Source organism: Ranitomeya variabilis, chromosome 5 (assembly GCF_051348905.1).
Source record: "Ranitomeya variabilis isolate aRanVar5 chromosome 5, aRanVar5.hap1, whole genome shotgun sequence".
NCBI lineage: Eukaryota > Metazoa > Chordata > Amphibia > Anura > Dendrobatidae > Ranitomeya > Ranitomeya variabilis.
Window position 1 is genome coordinate 678,789,190 of NC_135236.1, and position 11,243 is coordinate 678,800,432.

General features: G+C 43.4%; 1 protein-coding gene across 2 annotated transcripts; it reads left to right on the forward strand.

Moving 5' to 3' along the window:
• Positions 1-212: 212 nt before the first annotated feature.
• On the forward strand, positions 213-10,903 carry PTHLH (parathyroid hormone like hormone). Of its 2 annotated transcripts, XM_077266960.1 has the most exons (6): positions 213-562; positions 643-803; positions 4,160-4,232; positions 5,847-5,965; positions 8,277-8,675; positions 10,823-10,903. In XM_077266960.1, the coding sequence occupies exons 4-6, from the start codon at positions 5,865-5,867 to the stop codon at positions 10,830-10,832; spliced, it is 510 nt and encodes a 169-aa protein (XP_077123075.1). In that variant the 5' UTR covers positions 213-562; positions 643-803; positions 4,160-4,232; positions 5,847-5,864; the 3' UTR covers positions 10,833-10,903. The 2 variants fall into 2 exon arrangements, with proteins under 2 accessions (XP_077123075.1, XP_077123074.1); XM_077266959.1 differs by having other exon boundaries at positions 213-803.
• Positions 10,904-11,243: the final 340 nt, after the last annotated feature.

Genomic DNA, 11,243 nt, shown 5'->3' on the forward strand with positions numbered 1-11,243 from the left:
TCTCAGATACCTTTATTGGGGGTAAATGGAATAATCCTTAAAGGGTTCAGCCGTCCCGGTGCCTGGCGGCCGTGCAATGCTCTTATAAGGGAATGTCACTTATGTCTCTTTTTCCCTTCTATCTAATACACATTCTCCACATCACAAGAAACCTTTATTGAAGCGCGCACGTTCTTTTTAAGGAAAAGAGGGGGGGGGGGGAAATGTCGTTAAAAAAAAAAACTTAACACTCCTTGTATATGGTTAGGCTCTTTGAAGACCTGTGGTACAGTGGTTATATTGTTGGTCTTAAGAACACACGCTTGTGGTTGTGTTCTATCCCCAGCCACTTTGCAGTGTGACCACCCATCTGCCACAGGCAGCAAGTTTGTGGGAAGTTCTGCAAAGTACTTGTGGTGCCTTAGAGGGCGGCTGCGGAGGCAGGGCTGGCTGTCAAAAAAAAAACCCAACTCTCTCCCTCTAGTGAAGACCCACCTAAATGAGACAGTTACCAAGGAGGGTGTGAAAGTGACAGGTGAGGCTCCTGTACGCTCCTCCCGCTCGCTCCAGCTCCATACACTTGGTAGGTCACATGTCCCAACATCAATGAACCAAACATGACTGTTTAGCTCGAAAAGGGGAATGTGGCTTATGATGTCACAGTTTTGTCTTTATTAAGAGCTCACTGAGAAGGAATCCAGTTCCCCTCATACACAGCCAAAGGACACAGCTCCTTCCTGGAGTCCTGCACTGCTACATCACATCAGGACTGGGATTACTACACACAGGACTGAAAGCACCAAGAGGAGCAGCGCAGCGCAGAAGTAAGTGCAAAGGCTCTACCCTTCATGTAGGGGGGATTGTTAGAGGAGAGCTACCTCTGCAGATAGGGGGAGTAGTGGAGGAGAGTTACCCCTGCACCTGGGTGAAGTAGTGGAGAGCTACCTCTGCACCTGGGGGAAGTAGTGGAGAGTTACCCCTGCACCTGGGTGAAGAAGTGGAGATCTACCTCTGCAGATAGGGGGAGTAGTGGAGCAGTACTAAACCTGCTCCTGGGTGAAGTAGTGGAGGAGAGCTACCCCTGCACCTAGGTGAAGAAGTGGAGAGTTACCCCTGCACCTGGGTGAAGTAGTGGAGAGTTACCCCTGCACCTGGGTGAAGAAGTGGAGCAGTAGTAACCCTGCACCTGGAAGTAGTGCATGAAACCTACTTCTGCACCTGGGGGAGTAGTAGATGAAACCTACCTCTGCACCTGGGGGATTAGTGGATGAGAGCTACTTCTGCACCTGGGAGAGTAGTAGATGAGAACTACCTCTGCACCTGGGAGAGTAGTAGATGAGAGCTACCTCTGCACCTAGGAGAGTAGTAGATGAGAGCTACCTCTGCACCTGGGAGAGTAGTAGATGAGAGCTACCTCTGCACCTGGGAGAGTAGTAGATGAGAGCTACCTCTGCACCTAGGAGAGTAGTAGATGAGAGCTACCTCTGCACCTAGGAGAGTAGTAGATGAGAGCTACCTCTGCACCTGGGAGAGTAGTAGATGAGAGCTACCTCTGCACCTGGGGTAGTGGATGAGAGCCACCTCTGCACCTGGGGGATTAGTGGATGAGAACTACCTCTACACCTGGGGTAATAGTGGATGAGAGCTGTCCCTGCACCTGGGGTAATAGTGGATGAGAACTACCTCTGCACCTGGGGTAATAGTGGATGAGAACTACCTCTGCACCTGGGGTAATAGTGGATGAGAACTACCTCTGCACCTGGGGTAATAGTGGATGAGAGCTTCCCTGCACTTGGGGTAGTAGTGGATGAGAGCTTCCCTGCACTTGGGGGAGTAGTGGATGAGAGCTACCTCTGCACCTGGGAGAGTAGTAGATGAGAGCTACCTCTGCACCTGGGGTAATAGTGGATGAGAACTACCTCTGCACCTGGGGTAATAGTGGATGAGAACTACCTCTGCACCTGGGGTAATAGTGGATGAGAACTACCTCTGCACCTGGGGTAATAGTGGATGAGAGCTTCCCTGCACTTGGGGTAGTAGTGGATGAGAGCTTCCCTGCACTTGGGGGAGTAGTGGATGAGAGCTACCTCTGCACCTGGGAGAGTAGTAGATGAGAGCTACCTCTGCACCTGGGGTAATAGTGGATGAGAACTACCTCTGCACCTGGGGTAATAGTGGATGAGAACTACCTCTGCACCTGGGGTAATAGTGGATGAGAGCTTCCCTGCACTTGGGGTAGTAGTGGATGAGAGCTTCCCTGCACTTGGGGGAGTAGTGGATGAGAGCTACCTCTGCACCTGGGAGAGTAGTAGATGAGAGCTACCTCTGCACCTGGGGTAATAGTGGATGAGAACTACCTCTGCACCTGGGGTAATAGTGGATGAGAACTACCTCTGCACCTGGGGTAATAGTGGATGAGAACTACCTCTGCACTTGGGGTAATAGTGGATGAGAACTACCTCTGCACCTGGGGTAATAGTGGATGAGAGCTTCCCTGCACTTGGGGTAGTAGTGGATGAGAGCTTCCCTGCACTTGGGGGAGTAGTGGATGAGAGCTACCTCTGCACCTGGGAGAGTAGTAGATGAGAGCTACCTCTGCACCTGGGGTAATAGTGGATGAGAACTACCTCTGCACCTGGGGTAATAGTGGATGAGAACTACCTCTGCACCTGGGGTAATAGTGGATGAGAACTACCTCTGCACTTGGGGTAATAGTGGATGAGAACTACCTCTGCACCTGGGGTAATAGTGGATGAGAGCTTCCCTGCACTTGGGGTAGTAGTGGATGAGAGCCACCTCTGCACCTGGGGGAGTAGTGGATGAGAGCTACCTCTGCACCTGGGAGAGTAGTAGATGAGAGCTACCTCTGCACCTGGGGGAGTAGTGGATGATAGCTACCTCTGCACCTGGGGGAGTAGAATATAGATAGAAGAGCTAAATCTGCCCCTGGGGAAGCAATTGATGTAAGTTACCTCTGCAGCCAAGAGGAAAGCTACCCCAGAGGCAGGAGTGAATAGTGGAGATAAAATACCTCTGCAGATAGGGGAAGCAGTGGAGAAGAACCAAGCTGCCAGCTACAGGTAGTGAATACTATAGACGAGCAAAAATAAAAATGTGACCAAAGTTTTATCGGCATTTTTGGGGAGTGCTTATAATTATATTATATATATATATATATATATATATATATTATATTACGGTATATAATATTATAATAATCAGTGTATTATGTGTCCTTCAGTGATGGAAAGTAATTACCGTAGTAACATTGGATTATTACAGGTCATAGAAGTGATGAGTAGACAGGTGTGAACATCGGCAATATTTGGTTTATACCCAATAAGTGTTTTTTTTTATTTATTAATTTATCTCACATCTATTTGATTAGTGTATTTAGCTTTCTTTCCTTTCTTTCCTTCTTTTTTCATCTCCTCTGCTGCCATACAGTTGACTCTCAGGTGCCGCGGTTCTTCCTGTAGAGTATTTGGGGTCAGAAATGGATCCGTCTGCCCCCTCTCACCTCCCCGTGGAACGCGCACAAACCTCAGTCTGATCCCGTTCCATATGTAGTCAGCATCCAAAACCCACGAGTTTTCCGAGCTAAAATAATCATTGTTTTTCATGCAGAGATTATAGAAATATTTCCCTCTACTCCCCCACAAGTCTCAATCCCCGAGGCGCTGCCGCAATTTCTCGAGCTTCCACACATAGTTTAGGAGAATGAGAGTTGTAGGAGACGATTATCAAAGAATTGGTCGGTTTGGTCCCAATTGGGACAAAGACACGATTGGGACCGTTACGGGCGACATGACGGGAAGCAATGGGATTAACCAGATGTGTGATGGATGGAGCACCGGTCGCCCCTATGATGGTGGCCGGGGGGGGGGGGGACGTCGTTTAGGCAGGTTAGCATATAAGGGTTCCAGTACAGTAGAGCATAAGAATGACGCTCTCTTTGTCTCTGCCCAGTGGGAGGAAAAACGTGCTACAAGGGTGCCCCCTATGGGCAATAAATCAGACCATCCTAAGAAAGCATCGAAATATGCTGCAAAATTGTCCAAAGGCGAATATTGGCCGATAATGTGCCTAGATGCATGCTGGGAGTTATACCGCCCGTATATAAGAGGGGATGACTTATTCTGCACAGATTATATTAATGTCATCTTCTCTTTCTTTTCAGGTTCTTTCTATTTATTCTGTAGAAAATAATAAAGATCATCCGGTAGATAGGAAGTGCTGGAAATATTCAACAGGTAAGTGCTTGACCGCATTGTCCGTCTTATGCTCTTTGGAAGAAGGCTTTTGCTCTTTTTGTCAGCTTGTTCATTAATGTTCTTCAATGGGTCAACTGAGAAGAAGTGTAGAAGACATCCCGGTACCTGCGCGGTTACTTCTTCATGTGTCGCGGTCACTTCTTCATGCGGCGCGGTCACTTCTTCATGCGGCGCGGTCACTTCTTCATGCGGTGCGGTCACTTCTTCATGCGGCGCGGTCACTTCTTCATGCGGTGCGGTCACTTCTTCATGCGGCGCGGTCACTTTTTCATGTTGTGCGGTCACTTCTTTATGCGGCACCGTCACTTCTTCATGCGGCACGGTTCATGTTGCGCGGTCACTTCTTCATGTTGCACATCACTTCTTCATGCGGCGCGGTCACTTGTTCATGTTGCGTGGTCACTTGTTCATGTTGCGCGGTCACTTCATCATGCGGCGCGGTCACTTCTTCATGCAGCACGGTTCATGTTGCGCAGTCACTTCTTCATGTTGCGCGATCACTTCTTCATGCACCGTGGTCTCTTCTTCATGTTGCGCGTCACTTCTTCATGTTGCGCTATCACTTCTTCATGTGGCGCGGTCACTTCTTCATGCGGCGCGGTCACTTCTTCATGTTGCGCTATCACTTCTTCATGTGGCGCGGTCACTTCTTTATGTTGCGCGGTCACTTCTTCATGTTGCGCGATCACTTCTTCATGTTGCGCTATCACTTCTTCATGTGGCGCGGTCACTTCTTCATGCGGCGCGGTCACATCATGTTGCGCGGTCACTTCTTCATGTTGCGTGTCACTTCTTCATGTTGCGCTATCACTTCTTCATGTTGCGTGTCACTTCTTCATGTTGCGCTATCACTTCTTCATGTTGCGCAGTCACTTCTTCATGCGTTGCGCGTCACTTCTTCATGTTGCGCTATCACTTCTTCATGTTGCGTGTCACTTCTTCATGTTGCGCTATCACTTCTTCATGTTGCGCAGTCACTTCTTCATGCGTTGCGCGTCACTTCTTCATGCGTCGCGGTCACTTCTTCATGCAGCGTAGTCACTTCATGCAGTGCAGTCACTTCTTCATGTTGCGCGATCACTTCTTCATGCGGCGCGGTCACTTCTTCATGCGGCGCGGTCACTTCTTCATGCGGCGCGGTCACTTCTTCATGTTGCACGATCACTTCTTCATGTTGCGCTATCACTTCTTCATGTGGCGCGGTCACTTCTTCATGCGGCGCCGTCACTTCTTCATGCAGCGCGGTCAGTTCTGGTCAGTTCTTCATGCGGCGCCGTCACTTCTTCATGCAGATATATAGTATGGGATATCGGAACCTTTATAAGGTTTCTTGATGAAGATCTCAGTACTATAGTATTAACCGTTCGGGGCGGTCCGTTAATTGGAATAATTGCCCCTATTTATCAGTAGACAGGTCACGTGGCGTCTTGGGTCGTCGACCTATTTCACTGTGTGAGGTTTTCCGAGATTAGGACTGTAATCTTCTCAGTACTTCCATATTTTGGCTTTCGGTGTGGCACCTTGTCTGGTTCACACGCCGGCGGAGGGTACTACCGATGTGATCACTGACCGGCTTTTTCTCTATCCTCGCAGGTCTTGGTTACGCTCAGGATGTTGCGGAGCCTCCTTCCACATTGCAGTTTGGCGGTCTTCATCTTAAGCTGTTCCTTCCCCGCTCACGGGAGACCGACGCAAGGGATCAACAGCAGAGTGTAAGTGACAAGCTCTGTCTTCATTAACTCGGCAGTGTATGTGTATATAGAAAGTATATGTACGTGTGCATGCAAAAGTGCAATTGTCCGCGAGATAATTCACCGTCAGTTTGCATAGTCGGCTGGTGATTCAATGGAGGGGATTAAACCCTCTTATGTATTGTGGCGTTTTGCTCACACAGCTAAGAATTTGTTACAGTGTCTTGTTATAAGACTAGATTCACATGCATCAGGTTGCTTTGGCGACCTGCCTATGGATTTCTGCAAACTCCATTAAGCTGAATAGGACAGTGATGAAAATATCTGCCATGTGTGAATGTAGTCAGATATAGAATCCTTTATTTCAGGAGAGGGGAGAGGTTTGTGCTGTTGATGTGTTTAGCTCACAGAGGATTGTCTGCCGTGACACATTGTAACAAACCAAAAAGAATAGGTTTCGGTTGTAACATTCACTGAGAGAAAGCAGAGATATTGAAAACGATGAACATTTTTCTTAAACCTCAATGAGGTCATTCGGGCCGCAGAACATGTTTTATAGCGGGGGGGGGCACGTATGATTATCGACACGTGTCCATATATGTTCACACATTAATATCAAACGCAGCATTTCTGGCAAAATCAAAGTGACACCCAGAGAAAGGAATTAATGCTGCGAGACGGATCCGACGGCAGAAGGAAACAGCACGAGAATCAAGTGAGCACATGTAACTTTTATGGGAGCGTGTAATTATATCTGTACGGCAGAGAAGCTCGCAGGAGCTGGAGCCCTGAGGGCAAAGCGCTCGGATAAATGCTGGATTGTGTTTCCAGGCTGGTTAGAAGAGAGGGAATCAGACGCCTTATTAGTGCTGCCCCAAAATAAAACAAACAAAAAAATTGTGTGTCCCATGAGATTGATTAAAAATAGTTTTTGAGGGAGTATAAGTGGTGCAGCGAAGGTCCAAGAAGGTGAAAAAACTAATTGTTAATGATAGCTTGTAGGAAGTGTTAAGTCCCATGTATAACATTCAGGAAACAAGGGAACATTCCGAACTATTGGCCCATCTCAAACAGAAAAATGATCATTCATTGGATGCGATAATTTTTAAGCCGGCCTAAAAATTATTATTATAGGCAGCACAAGACACTGTGGGAACCAAGGTTTCTGGCTTTGGAAACAATACACGCTCATTCCAGACTTTCGACTCATCTCAAACAGCAAAATGCTCATTTATTTGATGAGATAATTTTTAGGCCAGCCTAAAAATTATTATTATTATAGGCAGCACATTGTCTTGTGCTGCCAAGAACCAAGGTTTCTGGCTTTGGAAACAATACGCGCTCATTCCAGACTTTCGACACATCTCAAACAGCAAAATGATCATTCATTGGATGCGATAATTTTTAAGCCGCCTAAAAATTATTATTATTATAGGCAGCACATTGTCTTGTGCTGTCGAGACCCAAGGTTTATGGCTTTGAAAGCAATACCAATTCCTCCAGTTTTTGTTTTTTGGACCATAGAGGTCAGTATTCTTAGGTAATTTGGGTTACAAGGGTCATGTAGGGGTTTATATGGAGCACACATAGTAGGGTACTCTGAGGTTGGCCGATGCAACTTTTGGGGTATTCCTTTTTAAGATGTTGCATGTCAAATGTGAAAATGCATCTGGACAGAACAACTCCGGGAGCTACTGCTATATTTACTGTAGAAAGGTCCCTTTCGATCACTACGATTATTTAAAGGGCTCAGCTAATCTAATCTAAATAACACTTAAAGGGACTGTTCAGCACCAAAGCAACCTTCTGACACCCGGCATTTATCATACACGTGCACAATTAACTGGAATAGGACACGTGTGTGATAATTGCCAGGCATCAGTCGGTTGCTTTGGCAACTCTCCCGCCCAACATGCCGCGGCGTCTCTGAGACAACCCCTTTAATTATGGTATAAAAGTTCAGCACCTTTCTTATATAGCTTATGTTTCAATTTATCACCTTTTTTTTTATCTCAGCTTGCTTTCAGTGAATGAAATCATTAATTTTTAGCTATAGTTATCCTAATGGAGGTCAGGACCACATTGTGACAGCTTGCAGATATGTGTACCGGACTGGATCAGGGTGGGCTTCTATGTCTGAAAGGAAAGAATGAATGAGAAATTTTGAAAATGTTGAGAATCAACGCAAGAAAAGATCTAGGAAATGTAAAAAAAATAATTTTAATTATGCATTTGAGTCTTTTCAATGAGGACACCATGAGTTGCCCGTTATACATAATGCCTCACTAGGTCAGCCATTTTTCTAATGACGCTTTGCTTTCCCTTACCTTAGGCGGCGAGCCGTCTCAGAACATCAGCTCCTCCATGATAAAGGTAGATCCCTCCAAGATCTACGCCGCAGAATCTTCCTACAGAGCCTCATTGATGGGGTGAACACGGCAGAAATACGAGCGGCGCCTGATGAATTGCCGCGCCCGATCCCCAGCGTCAAGAACTACAACACCCTACGGTTGGTGGGTGAGGAGGAGGCAGTCACAAGTCACTTGACTCAGGAGACGCACAAATCTCTCAGCTTCAAGGATCCCCCACCTAAGATTCCCGGCAAGAAGAAGAAGGGGAAACCTGGAAAGAGGAAGGAACAGGAAAAGAGGAAAAGGAGAGAGCGGTCGGCGTTAGAAAGTCTTCAGGACCCGCCCGGATTGGACCTTTGGTGGGAAGACCTCAGTATCAGGTCAGTAGAGAACGTGGAGCAAAATTAGTTCATGTCTATTTAATACCTCCTAGGGTGGTACTAAGTTGAGGGCAGGGGTGGACTGGCCCACCAGAGAACTGGAGAATCCTCCGGTGGGCCCTGGCTTCTTCTTAAGGAGAGCTCATAGTGCAAACCTTGCAGCTGATATGGGGGTTTGAGTGGGGGAGAAAGGTGGGCCCTCAGAATAAAATCCTCTGGTGGGCCAATGTTCTTCAGTCTGACTCTTGTTGAGGGCCCCCTTTTAATATTCAAAGTCGGATCCAAAAAGTTGGATCTCCACCTATAGGGTCAAAGCAAAAGTGGAGCCAGGAGTTTCTGCCAAGAGATTGTGCCTGTTTATGGGGCAGATAGTTGTTGGCCAAATTGTGGAGTATGGTCACCTTAAAGGTGTATTCCAGGAGAAGAAAAAAAAAACATGGCTGCTTTTGGAGTCCACCAGCGAGAAGCCATGATCTGTTTCAACCCCTTTAAGACTTTGATTAGATCCCCTTCCTAAAAGAGAAGTATGAGGATTATGCGTGATCCTTTTTCGGCCTGAGCACTCGATCCTCCTCCTTATCCCCTCCCCCCTCCGATGCGTGGGCCAACGCGTTTTGTGACTTTCCAAGCAAACTGCAAATTTTACTGCAAGACGGTGAAATTTAAGTGCATTCTGGACGGGCGTCCTCCGGAAAAACCACGACTAATACAGATATGTATCCGCAAGAGTCTAGTGTAAGGGAGATGCAGTTTCTAGGGAGAGCGGAGAGTTTCAAGACATTCCATCCAACCCCCAACTATGTCGGCAACAACAAATTTACATCTCCGCATAATGGAAGATGTTCTGCTCACCTCCCACTCCCTCCATTCAGGAAATGGCTCCGGTTTATTTTTCTTAGGGCGAGCGGCAGTATAGTTGTATCTTTCTTACAGCTGGAAATGTTTCCTGAGGCTTCGAGTGACCAAACACTTTATGGGATATTCTGGATCCAAATTTATTTTATTTAAAAAAAATTTTTTTAAATCAAATTATATTTTTTAATACAATTTTTACCCCCCAAATTTTTCCTTTTTTTATTTCATTTTTTTTTGTCTCATATTGGTATGAAAAAAAGTACAAAAATAAAAAAACGTATAAATAAAATTAAAGCCAAAATTAATTAAAATTAATCATAAATTAAATTTATTAAATTACTATTATTAATCAGTTAAATACATACATTAAAGGGATTGTTCATTCAAGAGCATTTAGGCAATTTTCATAGCCTCTCTAAGAAAGAAATTTAGCAGGAACACCAGCACCATATTTCTTAAATATTGGTCCTACATAATAATTGGCTTTCTTTTTTTTTTTTTTCATTTTATTTATGTTTTCTTTCTAAAAAAATATATTTGTTCTACATAATAAGTTTTTTATATTAATATTTTTATTTATTTTCAGCTTACGGTAATTTTTTATAAAAATATTTTTTTCTATATATTTTATTAATATTTTACTTTTTAGTTTACTTACGGTAATTTTTTATAAAAATATTTTTCTATATTTTTTTTAATTAATATTTTACTTTTTAGTTTACTTATCTTTTCTTTTCAATAAAAAAATATTTGTTGGACATAACTGGCTTTCTTTTTCATTATTAGTTTTTTTTTAGTTTATTTTTTTATAGAAATATTTACATAATTAAAAAAAGATATTAAAATATTTGTAAAATTAAAACAAAAAATAAATAAATAAAAATATTAATAAAAACAATAATTAATATTTTACTTTTTATATATTTTTTATTCTACAGAATAACTGGCTATTTTTTGCAATTAATATTTTTATTTATTTTTTTGTTTAGTTTTTTTACATTTTCTTTTTAATAAAATATTTGTTCTTCATAATAACTGAAATGATATATATTTTTAATTAATATTTTATTTTTTTAATAAAAATATTTGTTCTTTATAATGACTGGATTTTTTTTATCAATGTTTTATTTTATTTTAGTTTAGATATTTTTCCTATTTTCTTTTAACTAAAAATATTATTTTTTGGCTTTTTTTTATTTCTTTTTTATTATTCTATGTTGTGTTTTTATATTACTTTCATTAGTTACATTTTGACTAATAGTTTACCCCTTGTTTTGTTTTTTTCTCCACAGCACGCAATGAGAAATCAACTGGAGCTTCCACTTCTATTGAAGAGACATTACAAAAGAACAAAAAAACTTTAAAAAAAATAAATAAATAATAAAAAAAAAATGATAAAGAAGAGCGGGGAGTGCAGCGGAAACAGAAAATTCTGGACTTATGCACATTTGTTAAATATTTATTTCCTGTAAATACCTATTGATCGGACCCCACGTGCGCTGTTTTCCCCCCCGCCGTCTGTAATACTGCACAGCCGCTCGCGGCCCCCTCCCCTTATTTATTGGTTGAATTCTGTATTTATTGCGTTATTTTTTTATTCCTTGTGCTGCTGGCGTCCCGTTTCATGTTGCACTTTATGTCCAGAACTCGCCAAGATCTTATGTGTTTTTTTTTTGTTTGTTTTTTTATATTGAATTGAACATTATTATTATT